The 26,070-nt window shown below is 38.5% G+C and overlaps 1 protein-coding gene across 1 annotated transcript in view; it reads left to right on the plus strand.

The window, feature by feature from the left end:
* Positions 1–754: 754 nt before the first annotated feature.
* grhl2b (grainyhead-like transcription factor 2b) overlaps positions 755–26,070 on the plus strand; it is a 40,740-nt gene continuing 15,424 nt past the window's right edge. Inside the window, exons 1-9 of the mRNA XM_073821938.1 lie at positions 755–888; positions 4,307–4,493; positions 7,799–7,866; positions 7,954–8,311; positions 8,403–8,461; positions 8,576–8,732; positions 10,389–10,500; positions 22,750–22,844; positions 25,221–25,379. Of these exons, the coding sequence (XP_073678039.1) occupies positions 869–888; positions 4,307–4,493; positions 7,799–7,866; positions 7,954–8,311; positions 8,403–8,461; positions 8,576–8,732; positions 10,389–10,500; positions 22,750–22,844; positions 25,221–25,379 (1,215 nt within the window). The 5' untranslated portion in view covers positions 755–868. The remainder of the gene's footprint in view (positions 889–4,306; positions 4,494–7,798; positions 7,867–7,953; positions 8,312–8,402; positions 8,462–8,575; positions 8,733–10,388; positions 10,501–22,749; positions 22,845–25,220; positions 25,380–26,070) is intronic.

Below are 26,070 nucleotides of genomic sequence, written 5' to 3' on the forward strand. Positions count from 1 at the left end.
AGTAAAGATCATGTTTAATGAAGATATTTTGTACATTTCCGACCATAAATATATCAAAACTTAATTTTTGATTAGTAATATGCATTGCTAAGAACTTCACTTGAACAACATTATAGGCGATTTTCTCGATATTTAGATTTTTTTTGCACCCTTCAAATAGTTGTATCTCAGCCTAATATTCTCATATCCTAACAAACCATACATCAATGAAAATCTTTCTTTCAGATTATGTATAAATCTCAGTTTCAGTTTTAAAAAAAATGACCCTTATGACTGGTTTTGTGGTCCAGGATCACATTTCTCTCTCACTTCTATATATTAGAGATTGTAGTCTTCACAAAGCGGATAAATAACAAACAACTTGTTTCCAGAGATCACACAAAGTATTTCTCCATCCTGTCTCCATTTTTAGCACAAATCTATGGCTGTAGGTGAGGTGGGTCTTCTAACCTATCTTCTAACGCGGCAGCCAATCAGCAGGCGCCATTTTCGCAAGCCAACCAATCAGAGTGCCGACCCGCCCCTACTTGAACCCAAATACTTTACACAGAAAAAACCCCATCAAAGTTTACCTTTAGTTCTATACGCAAACAATAAAAACATAAAAAGTAGATTTAACATGTTGTGAAAGTTTCGAATATTTTTTTTATTATTTATAAATTAGATTTGAAAGATTCGGGAAGGACGGGACGGGGGTGCTCAGGTGTTTCCTACCTGCTCCTTCAGCCCTTGAGAAATAACCGGAGAGAGAAAAGTCGATTTACCTGTAGCCCAGGTTCTGGCATCTCTCACTCGCGCTCTGTCTTCTGTTACCTGCACCGACTTGAAAGTCCAGTTTCACAAGGAAGAACCGCGGAGGAAGAGAAATATGTCACAGGAGACAGACAGGTAAGAGTCAGGACTGCGACACAATCTTCCATTACCGTATCGGAACGACACCGAGTGCCATTCTGCATTTTTACTTACAGAAAACTTAGATATTCTCTCTAAGCTTTTAAAACGTCTATTTATGGTCGCATTAATTACGTAAACGACGTACAATGTCATCCAGGTTTTTTTTAGTCTACTTGTTTTTATTGATAAATACCACCGCGTGAGGAAAGTTTTTTTTTGCGGTCAAAACGCCATTTTTCACGGAGGAAACACCTTGAATATAAGCTACCTGATTCATTCCTATGCATTTACACCTTTAAGAGAAGGTGTATTCGCTACATTGGATGTTTTTTACGTAAAATTTAATTTATTTATTTATCTATTTATTTTTGTGCAATTATTTCGTTATTGTTTTCTTAAACCCTATGTTGATCGTTGACGATCATCCTAAAGTGGAAGTGTCACAATATTACGTTTTTGTTTTTGTTTTAATACACAAGTTGCGTGTCTTAATGTGAAGTTTAAAAAGATTGTTTTAATCTATGCAGGTCTATTGTCTCAGTTTATTTATGCTTGTGCCGATTAAAACACATTTTTGCGCATAAACTAGGCGAAGTGGATGTACTGAATTGGTTTGGTTTCTCCTCAGGGTTGGTCTTGCATTTCTAGGTTAATTGCAAAAAAGTTAATTCATGTGCTATTGCATTTAAACAGGGTAAAGTGAGAAACGTTGTGATATTTTATAGGTATGTTGCAGCCAAGTATTATCCCATCCTAATAAGCCGTAATCAATGAAAAGCTTTCTTTCAATGATAAAGCATTGATCTTATGTCAGGATTGCTGATTTGAATTTTTAAAGAATCAAAATAGGATGTGTGCTATTTATTGTGGTCCTCTGGAGACCATCATTATTGCACCTGAACAATAATAATCTAGACTTTTGTGATTTAGAGAGGAGTCACAAATGACGTTGAGACACATCTCTGTAATATTCAGTCAATATAGTATTTACATTTGTGATCCTGTACCACAAAAGTGTCACAATATTACGTTTTCGTTTTATGTTTTAATACACACGTTGTGTGTCTTAATGTGAAGTTTGAAAAGATTGTTTTAATCTATGCAGGTCTATTGTCTCAGTTTATTTATGTTTGTGCCGATTAAAACACATTTTTGTACATAAAATGGGCGAAGTGGATGTACTGAATTGGTTTGGTTTCTCTTTAGGGTTGTTGGTCTTGCATTTCTTGGTTAATCTATGTGTCAAAGAATTGCATAAAATGTGCTATTGCAATTAAACAGGGTGAAGACAGGTAAAGTGATCATTTATAGGTGTGTTGCAGAGGGATTTATAGCCTACATAAAAGTTTTCCTGTTTCTGATGGTTTAGACACTTAGACACTTTCACAAAAAGTCATATTAAATAGTTAATCATCCACACTATACAGAAAGGAGAACTATATATTATTATAAGCAAAATATATCACAAACTATTTAGCTCATTTATACTGCAGTCCAAATTATATTATTTCTAAGGTAACTATAAAATGTCATCCTATTTATTATTATTATTTTGTTTTGTATGCACAAAATGATAAAGATGACCCACTTTAGACCCACTTTACCTGCTTTCTACCCATTCTTTTTAATGAAAGAGCACACAGCTTTGTATTCACTGTTTGTGTGTGCATCTCATCCCTGTGTTTACCAATGAATGACTATTGTGTTGTGAAGTCACTATTTGGACAATTAAATGTTTTAAACCATTATCAGTAAACTGTAGTGAGATGTAGTTAGATTCTGAGAAACTTACTTTCTAACTGAACAATAAGAGACAAATAAAAAAATAACAGAATCCAAGTCATAAAGTTTTTGAACAGAAAGATTTTTAATGTTTTGTAAAGAAGTATCTTCTGCTCACCTCCTGTATTTATTTGATTCAAAATGCAGCAAAAGCAGTAATATTGTGAAAAAGTGTTTCTGCTTTCTATTTGAGTATATTTTAAAATGTAATTTATTCCTGTGATCAAAGCTACATTTTCAGCATCATTACTCCAGTCTTCAGTGTCACATGATCCTTCAGAAATCATTCTAACATGCTGATTTTGTTTTACTATTAGTTATTATCATCAATATTTAAAACAGTTGAATACAGATGATTCTTTGATGAATAGAAAGACCTAAAGATCAGCATTTATCTGAAATAAAAAGCTTTTGTAACATTATACACTACACCATTTAAAAGCTTGGAGTCAGTATAATTTTTTTGGAAATCAATTATAGAAATTAATACTTTTATTTAGCAAGGATGCTTGAAATTGATCAAAAGTGATGATAAAGACATGTATAATGTTACAAAAGATTTCTATTTTCAAAAGCTGTTCTTCTGAACTTATTATTCATCAAAGAAAGCTGAAAAAATTCTGCTCAGCTGTTTTTAACATATTAAAAAATATAAATGTTTTTTAAGCAGCAAATCAGAATATTAGAATGACTTCTGAAGGATCATGTGACTGAAGACTGTGAAATTATTCAAATAGAAAGCAATTATATTAAATAGTAAAAATATTTCACAATTTTACAGTTTTTGCTGTACTTTGGATCAAATAAACGCAGTCTTGGTGAGCAAAAGAGACTTCTTTTAAACTTTTGAAAACTAAAAAAAACTTCTGACTGCCTGGTGTATATTTGAATTTCATTAATTATATACATGTTAAAAAAAACCCATAACAATAGATTATGAATCTTCTCATTAATACATTTCATTGGAAACCTTCTGTCCCAGTTCTAAGAATGGCGTCTTATAACATGGGTCAAAATAGACAAGAAACATCTTATATGAAAAATAAACATTTAAAAACATAATTTAACCTAAAACTGTTCAGATGAAAAGTCATCATGAATTAAAAAAGCATAAAGCAGCATAACAATTCAATAAATGTGTTCCATGTTGAGTAACTTCATTTGAATAATGCTTGTGTTATTAAATTTTTATTACCAGCTCAAATTTATTGTATATTTCTTTTTAGGTGTGGCCAAAACATTCTAAGGCCACTGTATATTGCTTAATATCTTGTCCATGATTGAAGATCGAAAGCAGCCTGATATAGATTTAATATCATACAATATTAGATAGGTAGACTAGAGCCAGCAGTGGCACTTCCCCTTGTTATATGTCACTACATTGTATCTGTAGCTGTCTGTCAGGCAGTAAAATGCAGAAGGACTTTTTAAAGTGTTTGGTTGGTTAGATATGCCCGGCATCAATACACTATACATCGCACTCACAAAAGGTGCAGTGTGCGGGTTTGTTTTCATCAGTATGCAAAATAGAGCTTTTACATAAAGCTTTATCAGCTGGATCATTTATGTCTGTGTTTCTGTTTGCTAGTGTGATGATATACTGTTTTGTGTCTGTGTGTGTGTGTCTCAGTAAAAGGCTGGTTGTAGTGGTGCCCAATGAGCCGTCCTTCCACTCGCGTCGGGCCTACACCAGTGAGGATGAGGCTTGGAGGTCTTACCTGGAGAATCCTCTTACGGCGGCCACAAAGGCCATGATGAGCATCAATGGAGATGAAGACAGTGCTGCTGCCTTGGGGCTACTCTATGAGTACTACAAGGTCACTTTCTAATTTCTTCATGTTAATCAAACCTTTAAAATGCATTCAAACCTTTCTTTCTTCGGTGGAATGCAAAAAGAGAAATTCAGCAGAATGTTCAAGCTGCTGTTTTCCATATAATGAAAGTGGATAGTAACTGGGCCTGCAGTAACAAGCTCTGAAAATAACTATTAAAGCACTATATAGTCAAAAAAGATAATCATATATAAATTTAAAATCCATTTCAATTACACAGTGTATAAAATGTGATGCATGCATAATTGAAACAAGTAAGAATGAGAGTAGTACTAATAACCAGGTTTATATATTTATCATCAATAATCTAATTTATGACATGTAAATCAGTCTTATACATGTTAACAAATTGAAACTTGCTTGTTCCACAGCAACCATGTTCATACTTGTTCAAACTGATTACATTGGTTTTCACAATTAACAGATTTCTGCTGACATTTTGAAAATATAATTAAATACAATTAAATAGATGCAAAAACATATTATTACCAGTCAACAGTTTTTGAACAGTAAGTCTCTTCTGCTCACCAAGCTTGCATTTATATTTATAAATATTTTTACTATTTAAAATAACTGTTTTTTATTTGAATATATTTTGAAATGTAATTTATTCCTGTGATTTCAAAGCTAATTTTTAGCATCATTGCTCCAGTCACATGACCCTTCAGAAATTATTCTAATATTCAGATTTGCTGCTCAAAAACATGTATTGTTATTATTATGCTGAAAACAGCTTAAGAGATTTTTTTCAGGTTCTTTAATGAATAGAAAGTTTAGAAGAACAGCATTTATCTGAAATAGAAATCTTTTGTAACATTATAAATGTCTTTATCATCACTTTTGATCGATTTAAAGCATCCTTGCTAAATAAAAGTATTAATTTCTTTCGCAAAGAAAAAAATGAATAGTATGGTGTATAATGTTACAAAAGCTTTTTTATTTCAGATAAATGCTGATCTTTGGAAATTTGGCTTTGAAATCACAGGAATAAATTACATTTTAAAATATATTCAAATAGAAAGCAGTTATTTTAAATAGTAAAAATATTTCAAAATTTTACTGTTTTTGCTGTACTTTGGATGGTGAGCAGAAGAGACTTGTTTAAAAAAACATTACAAATCAGGTTCAGGTTCAGTCGGAAAAGTCCATCCAGTTCATTCTTATACTGAATTATTTTTGAATAAGTTTTTGATAATGATATCAGTTTTCTGTGGATTTATGTCCCAGTGAAATGATTCTTTTTGGTATTTTGGGTAAAAATGTAAAATGTAGGAGCATTTAGAGACATCAACATGCCACACGGTTACTTTTACACTTACACTTTTCATAATTTTCCCCCCACAATTTCTTGACTAATGAACAAAAACATAATTATGTCATTGCCAGCCCTAGTAAAAAGTAATATATTTAAAATACATTTATTTCATACTAAGTATAGTTTAAATCTATTAAAGGGGTCATCGGATGCAAAACTAACTTTTACATGTTGTTTGAACATTAATATGTGTTGATAGTTTGTGTACACAACCACCCTGCAATGATAAAAATCCACCCAGTGGTATTTTTTTAATTTTTAAAAGTAATATCTCCTTTTTATAATCAGCTCATTCTCAGCTTCTTGTCGTTGTGACGAAACACAGTTGATGGACATGAGCGTCTTACCTTAGACCCGCCCTCTCCGAGCTGAAACAGTCCGAATACGATCGCCATTGTGTGAATCAGGTGCAGAGGAAGACTCTAATTGAGTGATTGAGGTGTTCTGTTGTTGGATGTAATAATGAACATAGCAGTAGTCATTTACTCCCGACATCTGAAAAGACAGAATAAATTATACCGAACAATGACGTGATGTGATCAAACAGAGGCGCGCACTAATGCAGCAAACATGGCTTTGTGTGGAAGCATTTAAAACTGTCCGAGAAAGACGTAAAAATCATTACAAGCACCGACAGCGAGAGACTGTTTAGTATCGCATCGCATGTCTTCCATGAGAAGAGAAAGGGGTGGTTGTTGCTGGTTACTGTATGATGACTGAAATCGCCAAATGACTTTAAACCATTAGTAAATAAACTACAGAACATTATGTTGTCTAATACAAGCACAAATTGTATTTATTCTGACAGCTCTGCATGAGCTCCTTAGCCAGGGTTCAAAGTCCAAAGCGTGAGGGAAATGTGCGTGATAAGAATCATTCATAAATCTGCTGCTGTCAGCAAAAAGTAGTACTGAGATCTTCTTGTGGGTTTCTGCCAAGATAAAAGTCAAAATTCATAAATGTTAGCATTGTAATTTTACTGTTGTTCTGTAAAATAAAATAAAAAAGTAAGACAAAAATAATTATAACAATCATTACAAAAGCTCTATTAATACATTTATTATAACATTCTCCTTTGCTCAGCAAGGCTGCATTTATTTGTACATTAAAAACACATGCCTGATTCAAGAAGGGGGTCTTAACAAAGGCCAAAGAATATTATTTTACTAACTTATTCATTTTAAGTTAAATTGTGCTTTGTTGGTAGGCTATAATGTCTACTAGAATGTTCAGTGTTAAATAAATATTTTTAATTTGTTGTTTTGTAATTGATTGTAATTGATTGATTTCTTTGAAAAGCAAGACAAAACTGTAAAAAGCAAATATTGGCTATTTAATTTATGCAATGGTGAATAAAATTGGCAAAATACATGGGGGAAATACAAATAAAGTACATTAAGCACAAAATTGGTTTGTTTCAATTTAGCAGATTTTAATTATACCAGTATTTGTAGCCTATCTTTGTTCTTATTTTTTTTTATAACAAAGATTAAAAAATGACAATGATTTTTTATCTTGGCCCAATTTGGCCTAAACATCTGCCATTGTCTTTATATTATATTTTGTTACCTTGTAAGGCTTTGAAACAGGGGAATTAGTTTGGCTGAACTGCTCAGACAACTTGCAAAATAGTAAAACCAACATGACAAAGAATCGTGATATTTCTGAAAAAATCATTAAATGATATTTTTGCTATATCGCCCACCCCTAATTTCAAATAGATCTTAGTATAATTCTTTTTCACTAGGGAGCGCAACCAAGGTAAAACTAACCAAAACATACAAGCACAGTAAAGATATAGTGAAATTATTGTTCTTTGCTGATCTGATAGGGAGGTCACCTGGCGGAAGATAATCAGGAAGTTTTCGATTTTCAAAAGGCAGTGAGTTTATCTCTATGGAGTGATAAACCTCCCTTTAAATCAATTCTATCCTACTATCAGCGCTGCTGTATATTGATGTTTCATCCTTTGCAGGTGCCCAAAGATAAGAGAGTGTTACCCATCAGCAAAGTGGTTGAAATTTCAGAGGAACCGGAAAAGAGGTCAGTGAAATGATCAGAGCAATGCAGTCAAATAAATGGATTAAAAATGTGACTTATTAAATTTTTTATGTTTTCATACTGTCCCAGAAACACTACAGTGGGAAGCAGCAGTCAGATGGAGCCGGAGACAGTGGATAATCGCGTCCAGGTCTTAAAATCAGTGCCTGTTAACCTGTCGCTCAACACGGATCACCAGGACACCAAACGGGAACAGTACAGCGTGTCTGCGGGAGAAAGCAACACCGCCGCAGTGGTCAAGGCTGAGGTGTACACTCCTCTTTTCATGGCTTCGGGAGTTCACTACAGGACAGAAGGAGAGGAACCGATGCGGGTCATCTGTGAACAGACCCCTTCGTTCGACACCTCAGCTGTATGTCATAGTGGATACGCAAAGGATGATCATCGCAGTAGTCCGGATAGCACCTATGAGGAAGACAGCAGTGAAGTAAGAGCAGATTCATATTTGGTCTTTATGACACACTTGTTATAAAACTTGGATGTAATACAGCAGATTGTTTTTTTTTTTTTTGATGCAGAAGTACCGCCCATCATCGCTTGGAGCTGATGACTTCATGTTTGAGCAGTCAGAGATGTTGTAAGTGTTGTTTGTTGTAACCAAGTGAGTTATATGGAAATAATGTACACCACGAGGCTTGTAATATTATGATTAATCAGCTCTCGCATACCTGACAAACACGCTGTTCAACAGAGACACCTTCCAGTACACACTCGAGGCCAGCAGGTCGTTGCGGCAGAAGCAGGGCGAAGGGCCTATGACTTACCTGAACAAAGGCCAGTTCTATGCTATTACACTGAATGAGACTAGTGCCAGTAAACGCCTCCGACATCCCATCAGCAAAGTGAGGGTGAGTGTGTAGCCCTGCCTTCTTCTGTCAAACCGGATAATCGACAGAATGGTATAATATGACAATATAATGTAAATGAATTTAGGATGCTTTTAACACATTCAATTGATCAAATGTGACAAAACGACAATCTCTAGTGTTCCAAAGTTTTCTAGATGAAAATAATTTGCTTTCTAAAAAAAATGTGGAAGCAGGAATTTCAAAAGAACAGCATTTACAGTTGAGGTCAAAAGTTTACACTCCCCTTTTAGAATCTGCAAAATGTTAATTATTTTACCAAAATAAGAGGGATCTTGCAAAATGCATGTAATTTTTTTATTAACTCATCATGACCTGAATAAGATATTTCACGTAAAAGATGTTCACATATAGTCCTCAAAAGAAAATAATTCAAAACTTCAAAAGTTTACACACACTTGATTCTTAATACTGTGTTGTTACCTGAATGATCCACAGCTGTGTTTTTTTTGTTCAGTGATAGTTGTTCATGAGTCCCTTGTTTGTCCTGAACAGTTAAACTGCCTGCTGTTCTTCAGAAAAATCCTTCAGGTCCCACAAATTTTTTGGTTTTCCAGCATTTTTGAACCCTTTTCAACAATGACTGTATGATTTTGAGATCCATCTTTTCACACTGAGGACAACTGAGGGACTCAAATGCACTATTACAGAAGGTTCAAACGCTCACTGATGCTCCAGAAGGAAACACAATGCATTAAGAGCCGGGGGTGAAAACATTTTGAATTTGAAGATCAGGGTAAATTTAGCTTACTTTGTCTTCTGGGAAACATGCAAGTATCTTCTATGGCTTCTGAATGGCAGTACTAAATAAAAAATATGATATATTTTGGCAAAATAAAAAAAATGTACACATCTTAATTCTGTTCAAAAGTTTTCACCCCCGGCTCTTAATGCATGGGTTTACCTTCTGGAGCATCAGTGAGCATATGATCCTTCTGTAATAGTTGCATATGAGTCCCTCAGTTGTCCTTAGTGTGAAAAGATGGATCTCAAAATCATACAGTCATTGTTGGAAAAGGTGCAAATACACTAAAATGCTGAAAAACCAAAGAATTTGTGGGACTTGAAGGATTTTTCTGAAGAACAGCAGGCAGTTTAACTGTTCAGGACAAACTATGGACACATGAACAACTATCACTAAACAAAAAAACACAGCTGTGGATCATTCAGGTAACAACACAGTATTAAGAATCAGGTGTATGTAAACTTTTGAACGGGGTAATTTTTATAAATTCAACTATTTTCTCTTGTGGACTATATGTATCTTTTATGTGAAATTCAGGTCAGTGCTGACAACATGCATTTTGTATGATCCCTTTTATTGTGGTAAAATAATTAACATTTTGCAGATTCTAAAAGGGGGGTGTAAACTTTTGACCTCAACTGTAAATGCTGTTCTTTTGAAATTCCTGCTTCCACATTTTTTTTAGAAAGCAAATTATTTTCACCTGTAATAACTTAAGACTAGAATAATTGCTGCTGAAAATTTCATTTTAGGAATAAATTACTTTTTAATATATAGACAAAATTCTTTTAAATTGTAATAAAATTTCACTTTATTATTGTTTTTACTGTGTGAAGTAATTGAGTGGATTGTGATAACCTCTGTTAACTTCTTTCACTTATTTCCTCTATCAGAGTGTCATCATGGTTGTATTCAGTGAAGATAAGAACCGCGATGAGCAGCTCAAGTACTGGAAGTATTGGCACTCTCGCCAGCACACGGCAAAGCAGAGGGTTCTGGACATCGGTGAGGCTTTCTTTCCTTTCTCTCCAATGTTTAGGCTTGATCTTAGATCAAAGAGGTGTCTAATCCTGCATTAAAGTTATCAGAAAATAACTAGCAACCCTGGTCCTGGATAGTACCCAACAATACAAATGTTATCTGATTATCTAAAGCACCCATTTCAGGTTTTGTAGTGTCGATGAGTTGAATCAGGTGTGTTTGATTAGGGAGGGTTGGAGATTTCAGGTCCAGAGTTGGGAGCCACTGGCGTCCTGCAGAGTTTAGCTCCAACATGCTCCAAAACACTTGCATGGAAGTTTCTAGTGATCCTTGTTGAGTTAGATTTGGTGTGTTTAATAAAGTTTGGAGCTAAACTCTTCAGGAAACTGTTCTGCATTAAACAGGTTTCTAGCTAAAAGTGTTTTGGCACCAAGATTCTCTTTAAACTGTTGCTCCACCATGGAGGCAGTTGACGTGAAAGTAAATATTTTTGAATGCAGCGATGCATGAGAGGGTGTTTGCACAGCTAGAAGCATTTGTGTTCTTGTACTTGCGTAGATTATGTATAATTTTTTTTACAGAAATCATTAACCAAGCAACTACTCGACACACTTTGGTACTTCTTCCTTTTAAAATGGTTCATTGTACATTCACCGCTAGTTTGAAGACTGATGGTGCCTTACATCCCAGAAGCCCTCAGGGCACTCAGGAGATTGGTTCCTCATGGTTTCCTCTGCTTAGCTAATAGGTACTAGGTTGCTAAATTGCTATACACACAGATTATACACAATTAACTAGAGAGTCTGTCCTGAGATTTTTTTTACGGATAGATACAGGGGCCAAATTCAGATTAGACCAGTCTATGTTTTATGCAAGGTATGACCAGACTTGAAGAAAATAATTAGATGACTAACTTTTAAGACTAGTCCAAGTAGTTTATGCTCTGCTCAGCTGCATAAACATAGTCACCATGTTTATACTGTATCTTAAGAACTAGTTTGACTAACAAGCAGTTAACCAAGTGGTAGTGTAACTTTTCAGATTCAAATTAGACTAGTCTAAGTAGTTTATGCTTTGTTCAGCTGCATAAACATAGTCACCATGTTAAGACTGTGTCTTAAGAACTAGTTTGACTAACTAGCAGTTAACCAAGTGGTAGTGTAACTTTTCAGATTCAAATTAGACTAGTCTAAGTAGTTTATGCTTTGTTCAGTTGAATAAACATAGTCACCATGTAAAGACTGTGTCTTAAGAACTAGTTTGACTAACTAGCAGTTAACTAAGTTGTAGTTGGTCTAACTTTTTAAATTCATATTAGATCAGTCTGTTTTTATTTAACTTTAAAAAGTTGATATTAGTCTTGAAGAATAAAATTACAGTACATGACTAACTTTAAAGACTATTCTAAGTAGTTTATGCTCTGCTCAGTTGCATAAACATAGTCATCATGTTAAGACTGTGTCTTAAAAAGTAGTTTGACTAACTAGCAGTTAACCAAGCACTAATCAATCTATCTTTTCTGATTCAAATTAGAAGTAGTTTATGCTCTGCTCTGCTCACATGCTCTAATAATAATATCTTTGTAGGAATATACATTATTTGGATAATTAGTAAAAAAGGTTATATCTGATGATGTTGCATTGAACTGAATGAAAATAGTATATTAATATTTAATGTTAATAATATTCATTGATATTTAATTTTCTGTTTAATTTATTTGTATTATTTTCAATAAAAGTGTGCTTGTTTTATTGGCTTGTGTTTTGTAAAGTCAGTATCATTAAAATTGAGTTCAATTTAAAAAGTCTTACAAAATTACTTTATATTATTTAATAAAATAAGAAATAATTATTACAAAGCATTTTCGGTTTCAGTATTTGGCTAATGTAATTTTTTACAGTATTTTTACTGTAAAATTCTAAGACAATGTGCTATCCTGAAGTTTGTAAATAGAATTTAAATTGACTACAAAGATTAAAAAAAATTAAAATAGATATTTTACTAGTTTTTATTTGAACGCATGAATAAAAAAGAACTTAACACTTAAATCTGGACTATAATACCTATGTGACCCTGGACCACAAAACCAGTAATAAGGGTCATTTTTTTTTATTAACCTGAATTTTCTCATACTTTTAATTGCTGTATGATTTAATAGGATAGGACAGTATTTGGCCGAGATGCAACTTTTTGAGGGTGCAAAAAAATCTAAATATTGAGAAAATCGCCTTTAAAGTTGTCCAAATTAAGTTCTTAGTAATGCACATTACTAATCAGAAATTAAGTTTTGATATATTTACTGTGTGAAATTTACAAAAAAATTTTCATGGAACATGATCTTTACTTAATATCCTAATGATTTTTGGCATAAAAGAAAAATCTATAATTTTGACCCATACAATGTATTTTTGGCTATTGCTACAAATATACCGTGCTACTTATGACTGGTTTTGTGGTCCAGGGTTTTTTGACCTGTTGCTTTCTATAATTCTCTGTTCAAATTTATATTTTTTGCACTTTCAAAAGCTGCTGTGTAATGAAATAAGTCATATATTGCCAAAAAGCGCATGTTGTCCACTTTCAGGAGGAATTTTTTTAGAATTATTTTCATGGCAAATGGTTGAATGAATACAGCTCAGTTGCCTGTATCTTTGATGACACAGCTGGTTTAACTGGGTTACCCACACTTTATTACAAGGATAGTCCCGTTGGAGCAAGTTGGGGTTAAGTAAGGGTGCAATGGTGTTAGAAGATCCCAATTATTCTCCAGCTCCATGAGTCACCCCACCTGGGATTTGAACTTGTGACCTACAGATCACTAACCCAGTTTCTGATTCAGGTTGAATGAGGAAAAAAAAAGAACCCAACACACAGGCCCGAAATTGTTGGAGTCCACCTGGCGTGGGGCAATTATGAGTCCAAACAATTCACGTCTTATACTCGCTCTTGTCACACCTTGAGAGAACAGTCATCCCGAGCCTGTTGCTTCTTGTCCTCCCCTCATCTCCAGTAATCAGACGCTCTGCTATGCCCTTTGTCAAGATTTGGCCCCAAGACTTTCACATCCTGGGAGCACCCTGAGGGAATAGCTGAGCCGTGATGGCAGCTATCTTTGTCTTAAACTCTGCTCTTTTAGATGGGGAAAAAAATAGAGTTTTATTGATGCAAGGTGAGCTTTGCACTATGGGATGCAAAGATAGTGCTGGTAGATTGGTACATGGCACATGGTATATAGAAGTATGCTGAAGCCAAGTAGGGGAGACAGTGACTGAAACCTGACACCTGTACAGTTGGGATTTGAATAGCAGTTGAGGCGGGATTGTTCCTCAGGCTTGGGGCCGTGTCACTAGAGCTGGGATTTGAATGGGGCTATTTAACGGGGGGAGCTCGCTTACGGGCATCGTCGGGCGTGCTTGGTAAACCACCCAAAGGAGATCCATTGGGAAGGGTTTTGCCCTTCCTAATCCCCAAGTCACCCCAAAGTAAGACAGGTGTTGGGTTTACTTGACATAAAGATGAACGCCCCTGTAATGACAGCTTATTCAATTACAAAGAATTTCGGAACTAAGGAAAGAAAGTCTAATTAACATAGGAAATCACCAATATTGCTAGAACTCATACTTAGGGTTAAGGATTTAAACAGATTTTGGTTTGAGATTGTTTTGTCACAACAATCTTTCCAGCATTGAAATGCAGATCATGCATGCAATGACTTGAGCACACCTTTTCTATAAGCATGTGGGGATATGAGCATGCAACCTTTTGTACGACAATGAATGGCAACTTAAATCATGCGGCGAGTTGTGCAAATGAGTGCTGATAGATTTCTAAGAAATCTAATACTTTGTAGGGCTTCCCCCCTAATGGTCGACTGAAGGTTAGTTGGCGAGAACAGGCTTAGTAGACTAAAATTTTATCATTTAGTTGCAGAAAAAATGGTCTTTGTCTGTAACAAACAAATTGTTAATGGGTCATATGTTGTTGCTAAAAAGAACATTATTTTGTGTATTTGGTGCAATGCAATATCTTTACTCAGTTTATTGTTCGAAAAGCACATTATTTTCCACATACTGTGCATTATTGTTGCCTCTCTGAAACGTGTCGATTTTTTACAAAGCTCATCGTTCTAAAAAGCGCAGTGTACTCTGATTGGCCAGCTGTCCAGTGCGTTGTGATTGGCCGAATACCTCAAGGGTGTGATGGAAATATTACACCCCTTACCATATTTGGAATATCAGCTTCTAAAGCAAAACTGACACCTATTATAATAATGACTTTTACATGTTGTGTTGCGAACAGATGATACTATGTAAACATAACACCATGTCTGCATTTGTGATCATAGAAATGCCAAACAACAAGCACTACTCTACACTGCTCAAAACTCGATTTGAATAGTCAGTAATTCTTTAAATATGTAAACATACTGTACTTACAGGCTGCGAGTCAGAAGCGTCAAACTGTCTTTGCAAAGTTGGAATTGCCCCTCTTTTTAGAAACAGGTTCAGGAAACAGGCCTCCGTAAAATGCGCTGCACACACTTAAATATTAGGGTTTTACTTTTTCTGGAACACTGATTTCTAGGATATGACCCCTTTAATCACCAGTCCTTGAGGTAATTACAGTATATCAGGCAGAATTTCAAACGTTTGCCTGTCAGTAATTAACTTGCAGCTTTAGATGTGTATATCCAAGTGTTTGTGCGACATGTGGAAAGTATTAGCATGCTTACTGCATGACATGGACGTGCCGATGCAATCACTTGCATTTTTTCCTGATAAGAGCGGAAACAACTTAAAATACGCTGTCATTTTTGCAGATAAGAGTAATACATCATTTAAAAATGTTAAGGGTTTTACTTTTACAGTAATATTAACCCAAACATTGTGCTTTTGTAAAATAAAGAAAACAATCTCAGGTTACTTGACTGTAACCTTGTTCCCTGAGAAAGCGGAACGAGATGCTGCGCTGCTAAGCGCATTGGGGAACGTCTTTAGAAGTGACCAGCTGTGAATATTGTATGTAAAACGTCAATATAATTGACTAAACGGCAGTATAGCCTCGGTTGGTGACGTCACCGGAGAGCACGCGCACGAGGCTATAAATAGATGAGCCACAGGTGCATCGTCAGGATATTTTGTCTGAAGAGCAGTCCTGGGACATCTTCAGCACGGCAAAGTAGCGCAGCATCTCATTCCGCTTTCTCAGGGAACAAGGTTACAGTCAAGTAACCTGAGATTGTTCCCTTTTGAAAGCTACAGTCGATGCTGCGCTGCTAAGCTTATTGGGAACGAGAATACCCACGCCGCCGTGCTTGAATATGTCTGGACTCCTACGGTTGTGCAGGTGTGTTTCACAAGAACGCAAGAAGGCCTAGACATTAGCTTGTGATGTCGACTCAAGGACGTGAGAGCCCGGAGTGGCATGAACATCCAAGCTATAAAATCTTATGAATGTGTGCGGAGAGGACCAGCCTGCCGCATCACAAACTTGTTGTAGGGGAGCACCCCTTGCCAACGCATTGGACGAGGCGACCCCCCTGGTGGAGTGAGCCCTAAGGCCTATAGGCGAAGCTTGACCGCGCGCCTCATAGGCAAGAGCTATAGCATCCCTGACCCAATGAGAGATGGTCTGCTTGGTGGCAGCTGCTCCTCTGTTATGGGGGCCATAACAGACGAAGAGTTGCTCCGACTTACGCCACTGGCTAGTGCGGTGGATGTAAGCCTGAAGAGCGCGGACTGGACACAGTCTATGAGAATTCTCCTGCTCCGGCGTTGTGAACGGTGGAGGACAGAAGGCTTCTAAAATGACCGGATGTACAGCCGAGAATGGCACCTTGGGCAGATAATCAGGATGAGGATGCAAAATCACTTTCACCATTCCTGGGGCAAAGTCTAAGCAGGGTGGCGCGATAGACAGAGCCTGCATGTCCCCAATTCTTTTTAAGGAAGTTATTGCCATTAGAAAAACCATTTTAAGAGTCAGAAGTTTGTCAGACGCTGATTCTAGAGGTTCAAACGGGGTTTCAACCAGACCCTCAAGGACTATTGCTAAGTCCCAAGAAGGGATCTTGGTTTTGACTGGAGGCCTCAGTCTCCTGGCCCCACGAAGGAAGCGGGAGAGCAGAGGGTGCCTCCCAAGCGGTTCCCCATCAATCAGGGCGTGGCAAGCCGAAAGAGCGGCCACATATACCCTAAGAGTAGCGGGGCAAATGCCTGATGATAATTTCTCTTGCATGAAGTCCAACACTGAAGCAATCTGGCAATTAACTGGATCTACATTGTGTGCAGCACACCACCTTTCAAAAATACCCCATTTAACGGCATAAATCCTCCTAGTGGAGGGAGCCCTAGCACTTAGGATGGTCTCAATAACGGCAGGTGAAAGCCCCGTGTCCCTCAGTTGGTTCCCCTCAGGGGCCAAACATGAAGATTCCACAGGTTGGGCCTGGGATGGAATATCGTTCCCCCCGCCTGCGATAGAAGGTCCCTCCTCTCCGGAATCGCCCAAGGCGAGCCGTCGAGGAGAGATATTATCTCCGAGAACCATACTCTGTTCGGCCAACGCGGCGCTATCAATAAGAGGCAAGAACCTTGCTGGCGAACTCTGGCTAGAACCCCCGGGAGCAGAGAGACTGGAGGAAACGCATACAGGCGCATATTGGGCCATGAGTGCGCCATCGCATCCAGACCCAACGGAGCTGGGTGACTCAGAGAGAAGTAAAGGGGACATTGCGCTGTCTGTATAGAGGCGAAGAGGTCCACTTCCGCCTGATAAAATCTGGTCCATATCAGATTCACTACTTCCGGGTGGAGTTTCCACTCGCCCATCGGTAATGTCTGTCTGGACAGTAAGTCTGCTCCCACATTCAAGTGCCCTGGAATGTAAACTGCCTTGAGTGACAGGAACTTTCCTTGGGCCCAGAGAAAAATCTGCCTCGCTAATCTGTTCAGATTGCGTGAGCGCAGACCTCCCTGGTGATTTATATAAGAGACTGCTGCTGTATTGTCCACCCGCACTAAGACATGACAGCCCCTCAACTGATGGAGAAAGTATTTCAGAGCCAGAAATACAGCCATCAACTCGAGGCAATTGATGTGCCAATCGAGCTGATGACCCTCCCATTCCCCTTGAGCTGGACGACCATCTAAGACCGCTCCCCAGCCCGTCAGGGAGGCGTCCGTCGTTAGCAGTTTGCGACGACAGGGCGCCCCTAGAGTGGGACCCAAGGTAAGGAACCGGGGTCTGAACCACAGAGTTAGTGTACGAAGCCCGCGGCGCGTCACTTTTATTTGCCTTTGAGGATTGGCTCTTGGATGAAATCCTCTGGCTTTTAGCCACAACTGAAACGGTCTCATGTGCAACAGCCCCAAAGGAATCACCGTGGATGCTGAAGCCATGAAGCCTAACATTTTTTGGTACTGAAGAACAGTACGGTTTTGACCTAGCTTGACTTTGCTCATTGTCTGCCGAATGGTCTCGATTCGAGCGGGAGACAGCTGTGCCCGCATCGTGATCGAATCCCAAATGATACCGAGATAAGTCGTTCTCTGGGCAGGAGAAAGAACACTTTTCTTGGTGTTGAGTCTCAACCCTAGAGAAACTAAATGAGCCAACACGATGTTTCTGTGTTGAAGCGCCAACTCTCGCGATTGTGCCAGTATTAACCAATCGTCGATGTAGTTCAAAATGCGAATGCCCTGGAGTCGTAATGGAGCCAGTGCTGCATCCATGCATTTTGTGTATGTGCGGGGTGACAAAGCTAGGCCGAATGGAAGAACCCGAAACTGGTACGCTTCGCCCCCTAAAGCGAACCTCAGGAATTTCCTGTGTTGTGGCAATATTTGTATGTGAAAATATGCGTCTTTTAGATCGATCGTGATGAACCAATCGTAATGTTGAATCTGCGTCACGACCATCTTGACAGTTAACATCTTGAACTTGAGTGCTTTGACTGAACGGTTTAAGCCTCGAAGATCTAAGATTGGACGCAGCCCCCCATCCTTCTTGGGAACCAGGAAGTATCTGCTGTAATAGCCTGACTCTCTTTCTGGAAGAGGAACATGCTCTATGGCCTCCTTGCTCAGAAGAGTTTTCAGCTCTTGTGACAGTACGTGCATCAGCTCCGGTTTCACGGAAGTGTAAACCACGCCGTTGAAACGCGGAGGACGACGACTGAACTGGATTCTGTATCCTATCTGTACTGTGCTTAATACCCACTCTGAGATGCCTGGCAGAAGTTTCCACGCTGCCAGACTCTCTGAGAGTGGTATTAATTTTACTACTTCCTTTTGAGGGGATGTTAGATGTCCCGCGTCCGGAATGACAGCCGAAAACGACGGAACATCTAACATTTCTCTGGAAACCGCTGCCCCCCGAGGCACAAGAAGTGGCGGGGATGGAGAGGTTTCGTGAGGGTATCGGGGAGAGGCGAGTTTTAAATGTTGAACGCGCCCCATCCCGCGGGGGGCTACCCCCACTAGATTGGGCGCCAGACCATCAGGACTTTCTCTTTTTGTTGATAATAGTCCTGAGATCTGGCTTAGGAGGTTGTTGAGCGCGGCGAGCCTGTCCCCAATCTTTACGAGGGGGAGCATGCTGAGCCACGCTCTGCATTTTGACCTCCCTGGATGTTGAAGGACCGGGACGGGGCTGGGTGGCAGACGGCCCCTCCCCTTGAGTGCGGCGAGGAAGAAACTGAACAAACGCTTCCTCGTGTTTCTTTACCTCTTTATATCTTTCGACAACGGTGTTAACCGAGTCTCCAAATAGTCCAGAGGGAGAAACGGGGACATCTAACAGGAACACGCGATCCTTTTCTTTTATTCCTGTCAGATTCAACCATAGATGTCTCTCCGTGCTGACTAAAGCGCTCATAGAGCGGCCGATGGCACGAGCCGTTTGCTTGGTCGCACGGAGAGACAGATCTGTGGCTCGACGAAGCTCAGAGAAAGCTTCATCGTCGATTGTACTGCCGGCACTCAAATCCTTCAACAGATCAGCCTGGTATGCCTGTAACACAGCCATTGTGTGCAGCGCAGCACCAGCCTGACCTGCAGCCTGATAAGCTTTTCCCACCGAAGCCGATGTTGTTCTACACGGTTTAGTGGGGAGGGTAGGTTTCTTTAAAGACGATGCTGATTCGGGTGAGAGATAGCTCGCGAGCGTCTCTTCAACCCGAGGCATCTCCATATATCCTCGTGACTTCGCACCCACGATAGCCGAGAATGTCGACGTCGATGGCACAAAGACACGAGAGGTATATGGTTTACTCCATGACTTGGACAGCTCGTCATGGAGGTCCTCGAAAAAGGGGAGAGGTTTTTGTTTCTTCTCCCCTCTGCCACCGGACAGAAACCTATCCTCAAGCTTGCTACGTTTGGGGGTCTCTTGTTCATCTGGCCAGTCAAGCTGCAACCTGTCCACAGCGCGAGTGATCACCTCCAGCAATTCCTCAACAGATTTTCTATCGCGAGAAGAACGCTCAGAGGCTGGCGGCTCGCGATCTGATGAACCAAGAGATATGTCATCCCCTCCGTGAACCGAAGAAGCACCGAAGCGCGCTTCGAGATCACGAGAAGGAATGTCAGGATTTGGTGACGCAGCAAGCGAAAGGGACGAACCCGTCTCTTGCTCGTCAAGCAAATCCATGCGAGAGCCCCACGATTGCAATGCAGGTGCGGACTGGAAATAATTAAGACGAGTGTGAAGCATCTTGACAGTTAACAGGTCGCAATGCTCACACCCGCCCTTCTCTATCACCATGACCGCGTGCTGTTCCCCCAAACAAACAAAGCAATAATCGTGTGTATCCATCTCGGTCATGGGACGCATGGAGGAACACAACGCTTACCTGCTTGTTGACTCATGATGCTCTTTTTCTTCTTTTTAAACTCTTAAAATAAGAAGAGAGAAAAGTGAGAAAAAGAGTGAAGTTTCTGCGTTCTGCTTAGTCAAACTAACTCCTAACAAAATCAAGGATGAGTAAGAGAGAGAGTTTTCCGACGCACACAACACACAGAATGATCTCTGAAGACAAAAGACCTGACGATGCACCTGTGGCTCATCTATTTATAGCCTCGTGCGCGTGCGCTCCGGTGACGTCACCAATCGAGGCTATACTGCCGTTTAGTCAATTATATTGACGTTTTACATACAATATTCACAGCTGGTCACTTCTAAAGACGTTCCCCAATGCGCTTAGCAGCGCAGCATCGACTGTAGCTTTCAAAAGGGAACAAGACACGCTTTCTACCACCTCACGTTAGCTAAAAAGCGTCACAAAAATGAACCAAAACTCAGCGAATAGGCTACTGTTAAAAGGCTACTTTTAAATGAAGAAATTCAAATGTAAAACAAATACTCATTATGTAATCTGTATAAAAAGGAGATGGCGAGTCAGCATCATCAACTTCACTTCAGCTAACGCTGACTCAGAAAACACTAGTTTTTATTAATAAACAATTAAAATATCACCTTGCAATTTTTTCGGACACATTCATCACTATTGTGGGTGCTTTGCGGCAAGCTTTATATGTGTGCTTAAAACATGGAATACATTCTATATTAAGGGCCGCCTAAGTATATATGTTTAATTTAAAAATGGTCTTTGTCTGTTACAGTCAAATCGTCATTTTTGTTCATGCAGATAAGAGTAATACGTCATTCAAAACTGTAAAGGGTTTTACTTTTATATTAATATCAACAAAACATTGTGCTTTTGTAAATTAAAGAAAACAAGACACGCTTTCTACCACCTCAGTCACGTGGAATGCGTCACAAAAATGAACAGAAACTCAGCGAATAGGCCACTTGCCTCACAAATTTGAGAAATGTATCTATGGAAAGCTTGAATTGTCTACTTTTAAATGAAGAAATTAAAATTTAAAACAAATCCTCTCTCATTATGTAATCTGTATGAAAAACACATTAACTGTACTGCAGAGATAGCAAGTCAGCATCATCAACTTATTTTTGGAGCCAATGCAAACTCAGAAAACACTAGTATATTAATAAACAATTAAAATATCTCCTTGCTGTTTTTTCCAACACATTAATTACTTTTGTTGGTGCTTTGTGGCAAGGTTTATACATCTGCTTTAATGTGAAACAGGCTATAGACTATATTAATAGCCTCCTAAATATATATTCCAGCACTTAAATTAACAAACATTCAATTAGTTGACTAATGGCTTAAATGAATGTCTTTTAATTGACCAGAACAGTTCCAAACTCAAGTTCCTCTGTTCCACTACTCTCTACATTTTATGTGTATCTCTTCTCATTTCAGACGCTTGTTCTATTTGACCGCAAGTGCCCTGCGAAGTGTACATCACAAGATATTTTGCCATGATTCCAGGTCGAAGGGAGCATACATGTTACATTCAAAGGGCATTAAAGTGTGCGAGACATACATTTAAATTGTATTTATTTAAGTTTCGTATGTGCATGAATACGCTGCAGGCAGTGGCGTAGCGCAAATCCGTAAATGAATGTTCCGAAGTGAAGTAAACTTAAACAGATTTCCTGTGCTTTCGGAGTAGGAAGCAATAAACACTGTGTAGGGACCCTGTCAATTGGAACACAGTTCATGCATGGAGCTCTATTCTAACGAGTTGGTTATCTGAATAAGGTGTGTTAAATAAGAGAAACATGCAAAATATGCAGAACGGGGGAAATTGCGAACCACTGGACTAGAAGAGTCTTTAGTCAGGGGCAGCCCTATCTTTTAACCTGGTGGACATCAAAACAGACACTTAGAAACTTCCAGTCAAGACAAAAAGTTAACAGCCGTAGCTAAGCTAGCATAGACAGTCTGACTCCAGCCATTGAAACAGTTATGAGATCACCAGTCTTTAACGTAAATCTATAAAGTAACAACGTTAAGGCAGAATCACAGATGTGTTTAAAGTGTGAGTGGCCATAAATGGCCTATCAAGCGGCTACTAAAAAAGCAAATGTTTGTATACATAAACAGATAAGAGTTATCTAGCCTGGAAGGGTGCTGTTTTATATACACACAGCTTATCAGTCATAAAACCGCTTGCTTTGGCAGACATTGTTTTAATGTCGGCATTCTCCGACGGGTTCGTATACCCATCACTCCCTACAATTAATCATACAGCATATAAATCGTACATGCATGCCTCTACCCCTGCAATTATCAGTCTATATGTGGGCTGGTTTGCTTAGTATCCACTTGGTATCCAAAACACAACATATGCTTTTATTTCCAGCAAGTATGAAAACTGACTTTTCCTGTTCTCTCTACAGCCGACTACAAAGAGAGCTTCAACACAATTGGGAATATTGAAGAAATCGCTTACAACGCCGTGTCCTTTACCTGGGACGTGAATGAGGAGGCCAAGGTAAGGACTGATGTGGCACTGCAAGTTTACAATGAATATGTCCTCCAGTGTGTGTTTTGGGTTTATGAACATCCTGTTTGCATTAATGGTCACCATAGATGATGAAGTGGCAGGTGTAGTTGTTTAACTCAACCAAAGGTTCGGACTACATCAGTGCATCTATGTTTTTTCCTTCTTATTCAATGCACTACCAGCATTGTGTGTAATACACAAAATGTTATTGAGACACAGGGTGGAGTGTTACGACATTTGATATGTGTATTTTACACGCCTGTTGTTGAACACTCCCTGAGAGCCTTGTATGGCGTGATGTTTGATTCACAATACCTTGGTGCATCTTTCCCCAGGCCAGTCTATTAATCTAAACCTCTATTTTCTCCTGGGTTTTGGGTTTTATCTGTGCGCTACTGATTGAGAGCAGGAAATTGGCCAAACATGGCCAAACGCACACAAACCCGAGTTCATATCCTCCCAGCCTCACAGGTAGAGTCCTGCCCTCCTATTGTGGCTCTTCTGTTGCAATATAGCTTAGTTCAAACACTCGCCTCTGGAGTATATTCAACTAAAGCTCTCTGCGCAAACATTTGCTTTGATCGGGCCAACTCACACTGGTAAAACCTATTAATGTGGACTATGTGATGTCTCAATGCAGCCGCCCTTGGAAGGATATTTAAGTGTTTTTTTTTTTGAGTCCGAGCTCATGTAAAAGCATGCATTGGGGTGTGAAACGCTCTCGGTTTGATCTGATAAGCATCTCATACTCTGACCTTACATACTCTTGACTTTTATTACAAGTCCCTTCAAAGCTCTTCTCATCAGGCTGGAGTGGAGGAAGCCATAAAATGGGTCTCCATTGATCTCTAAGGTGGAAATTATGTCCTTGTTTCAGCGTGGAAGGGCTTAGTTCATTTTACGAGTGGTCCACGGTAGTACAAATCTTTCTGGCTTTGTGCCTACAACATTTTTTTAATGCTTTTGAAAGCCTCTTATGCTCAACAATGCTGCATTTCTGCAAGCTCATTGTGGAATATTTTTACAATTAAAAAAAAAGTTCTCTATTAGAATATATGTGACCCTGGACCACACCACAAAATCAGTCATAAGTAGCATGGGAATATTCATAGCAATAGCCAAAAATACATTGTATGGGTCAAAATTATCAATTTTTTTTAAATGCCAAAACTCATTAGGATAGTAAGTGAAGATCATGTTCCGTGAAGATATTTTGTAAATTTCCTACTGTAAATAAAACAAAACTTAATTTTTGATTAGTAATATGCATTTCTAAGAACTTCATTTGGACAACTTTAAAGGCGATTTTCTCAATATTTTGACTTTTTCGCACCCTCAGATTCCAGATTTTTAAATAGTTGTATCTCAGCCAAATATTGTCCCATCGTAACAAACTATACATCAATGAAAGCTTATTTATTCAGCTTTCAGATGATGTATAAGTCTCAATGTAAAAAAATTGGCCCTTATGACCTTATGTTTTTGTGGTCCAGGGTCACTTATGTTAAAATATCATTTATTCCTGTGATCAAAGCTGAATTTTCAGCATCATTACTAGTGTTCAGTGTCACATGATCTTTCAGAAATCATTCTAATATGCTGATTTGCTGCTTAAAAAATATTTCTGATTATTATCAATGTTGAAATCAATTGTGCTACTTTGTATATCGTATTTAACATAGAAATCTTTTGTTATAAGTCATGCAGTTACTGTTTTCATAATTCATTATTGCTACATCTGGTGGCATCTAAGGAAATAAAGGTTTTCGTATACCATTTCGGTTTTCTTGCTTTGCTTCACCTAATGATGACCTCTTTCTTGTCCTCTGGCATTGGTAATGGTTGATTATATAAAACTGTTAATACCTAACCACATAAATATTTAGTGAACACGACTCCAAACCTTTGAGGAGGCTAAAAACTGCTTTGGAATCGAAAATAAATCAATGCAAAGATGAGATTTAAGATTAAAACATTAAAATAAAACTATTTCCCTCAACTGGAACATTTAGCATTCTGTGCAGATGAAACTGCGTAGTTGTTAGTGTGCAGTCTGAGCGTTGCTTTCTGTAGCATTCAGTGGTACAGATCGACGTGTCGAGGCAGGCACCTGTTTTGCGTGTGTAGGTGGCTGGTGGGTGAAAAACAAGGTGCACTTTCAACGGTCAGGACTGTGTAGGTCAAACCGGAACACGCTGTTATAAAATATGAATATGGCAGATCTTATGCAAAAGTTTGCATCTAGATACCTACATATCATAACAATCCTCCAGTATACTGAAAGACACCACTAACATGCTTGTTTTCTTAGCATGGATCTTCATGTGGAACTGAACTGTTTTTGTCTTGTTCTCTGATTGGCAGATCTTCATCACGGTGAACTGTCTGAGCACAGATTTCTCCTCTCAGAAGGGGGTGAAGGGCCTTCCTCTGATGATACAGATCGACACCTACAGCTACAACAACCGCAGCAACAAACCTCTCCACAGAGCCTACTGTCAGATCAAGGTCTTCTGTGATAAGGTAAACCTTCACCCTTAACATTTGAACCTATGCATACAGTCCCAACATTCCAATTTGGTGTATCTGTGTTAAAGGAAGTTTACCCCAAAAATTAAAATTCTGTCATTAATTACTCACCCTCATGTCGTTCCGAACTCATAAGACCTTTGTACATCTTCAGAACACATATTAAAATATTTTTTAAGAAATTCGAGAGCTTTCTGACCTGAATAGACAGCAGCACAACGGATACCTTCAAGACCCAGAAAGGTAGTAAGGACATTGTTAAAATAGTCCATGTGACAGCAGTGGTTCAACCTTAATGTTACGAAGCTACAAGAGTACTTTTTGTGTGGAAAGAAAGCTAAAATAAGGACTTTATTCAACATATTCTTATTTTCAAGCTGAAACAGTGGTCCTTGGTGATTCATAAAATGCAAGTCAACAGCTGTTGTCGCTTTTAGAGTTAAAAAAGCATATGCAAGCAACACAAAATCATGATGATGACATATTGATGTCTTATGAAGCAGAATGATTGATCTGTGCAAGAAACTTAACATTATTTATGTTACTACCTGTAAACTATAGCCTTAAGGTGCGTTCACACCGGATGCGACTTGCGCGGAAAAAACGCGCTATTCGCGCATAGTTGAACGCTTGAACATTTGAGTTTACTCGCGCCATTCGCACGGTAAAATTTGCGTCATTCGCA

Source organism: Garra rufa, chromosome 17 (assembly GCF_049309525.1).
Source record: "Garra rufa chromosome 17, GarRuf1.0, whole genome shotgun sequence".
Lineage (NCBI taxonomy): Eukaryota > Metazoa > Chordata > Actinopteri > Cypriniformes > Cyprinidae > Garra > Garra rufa.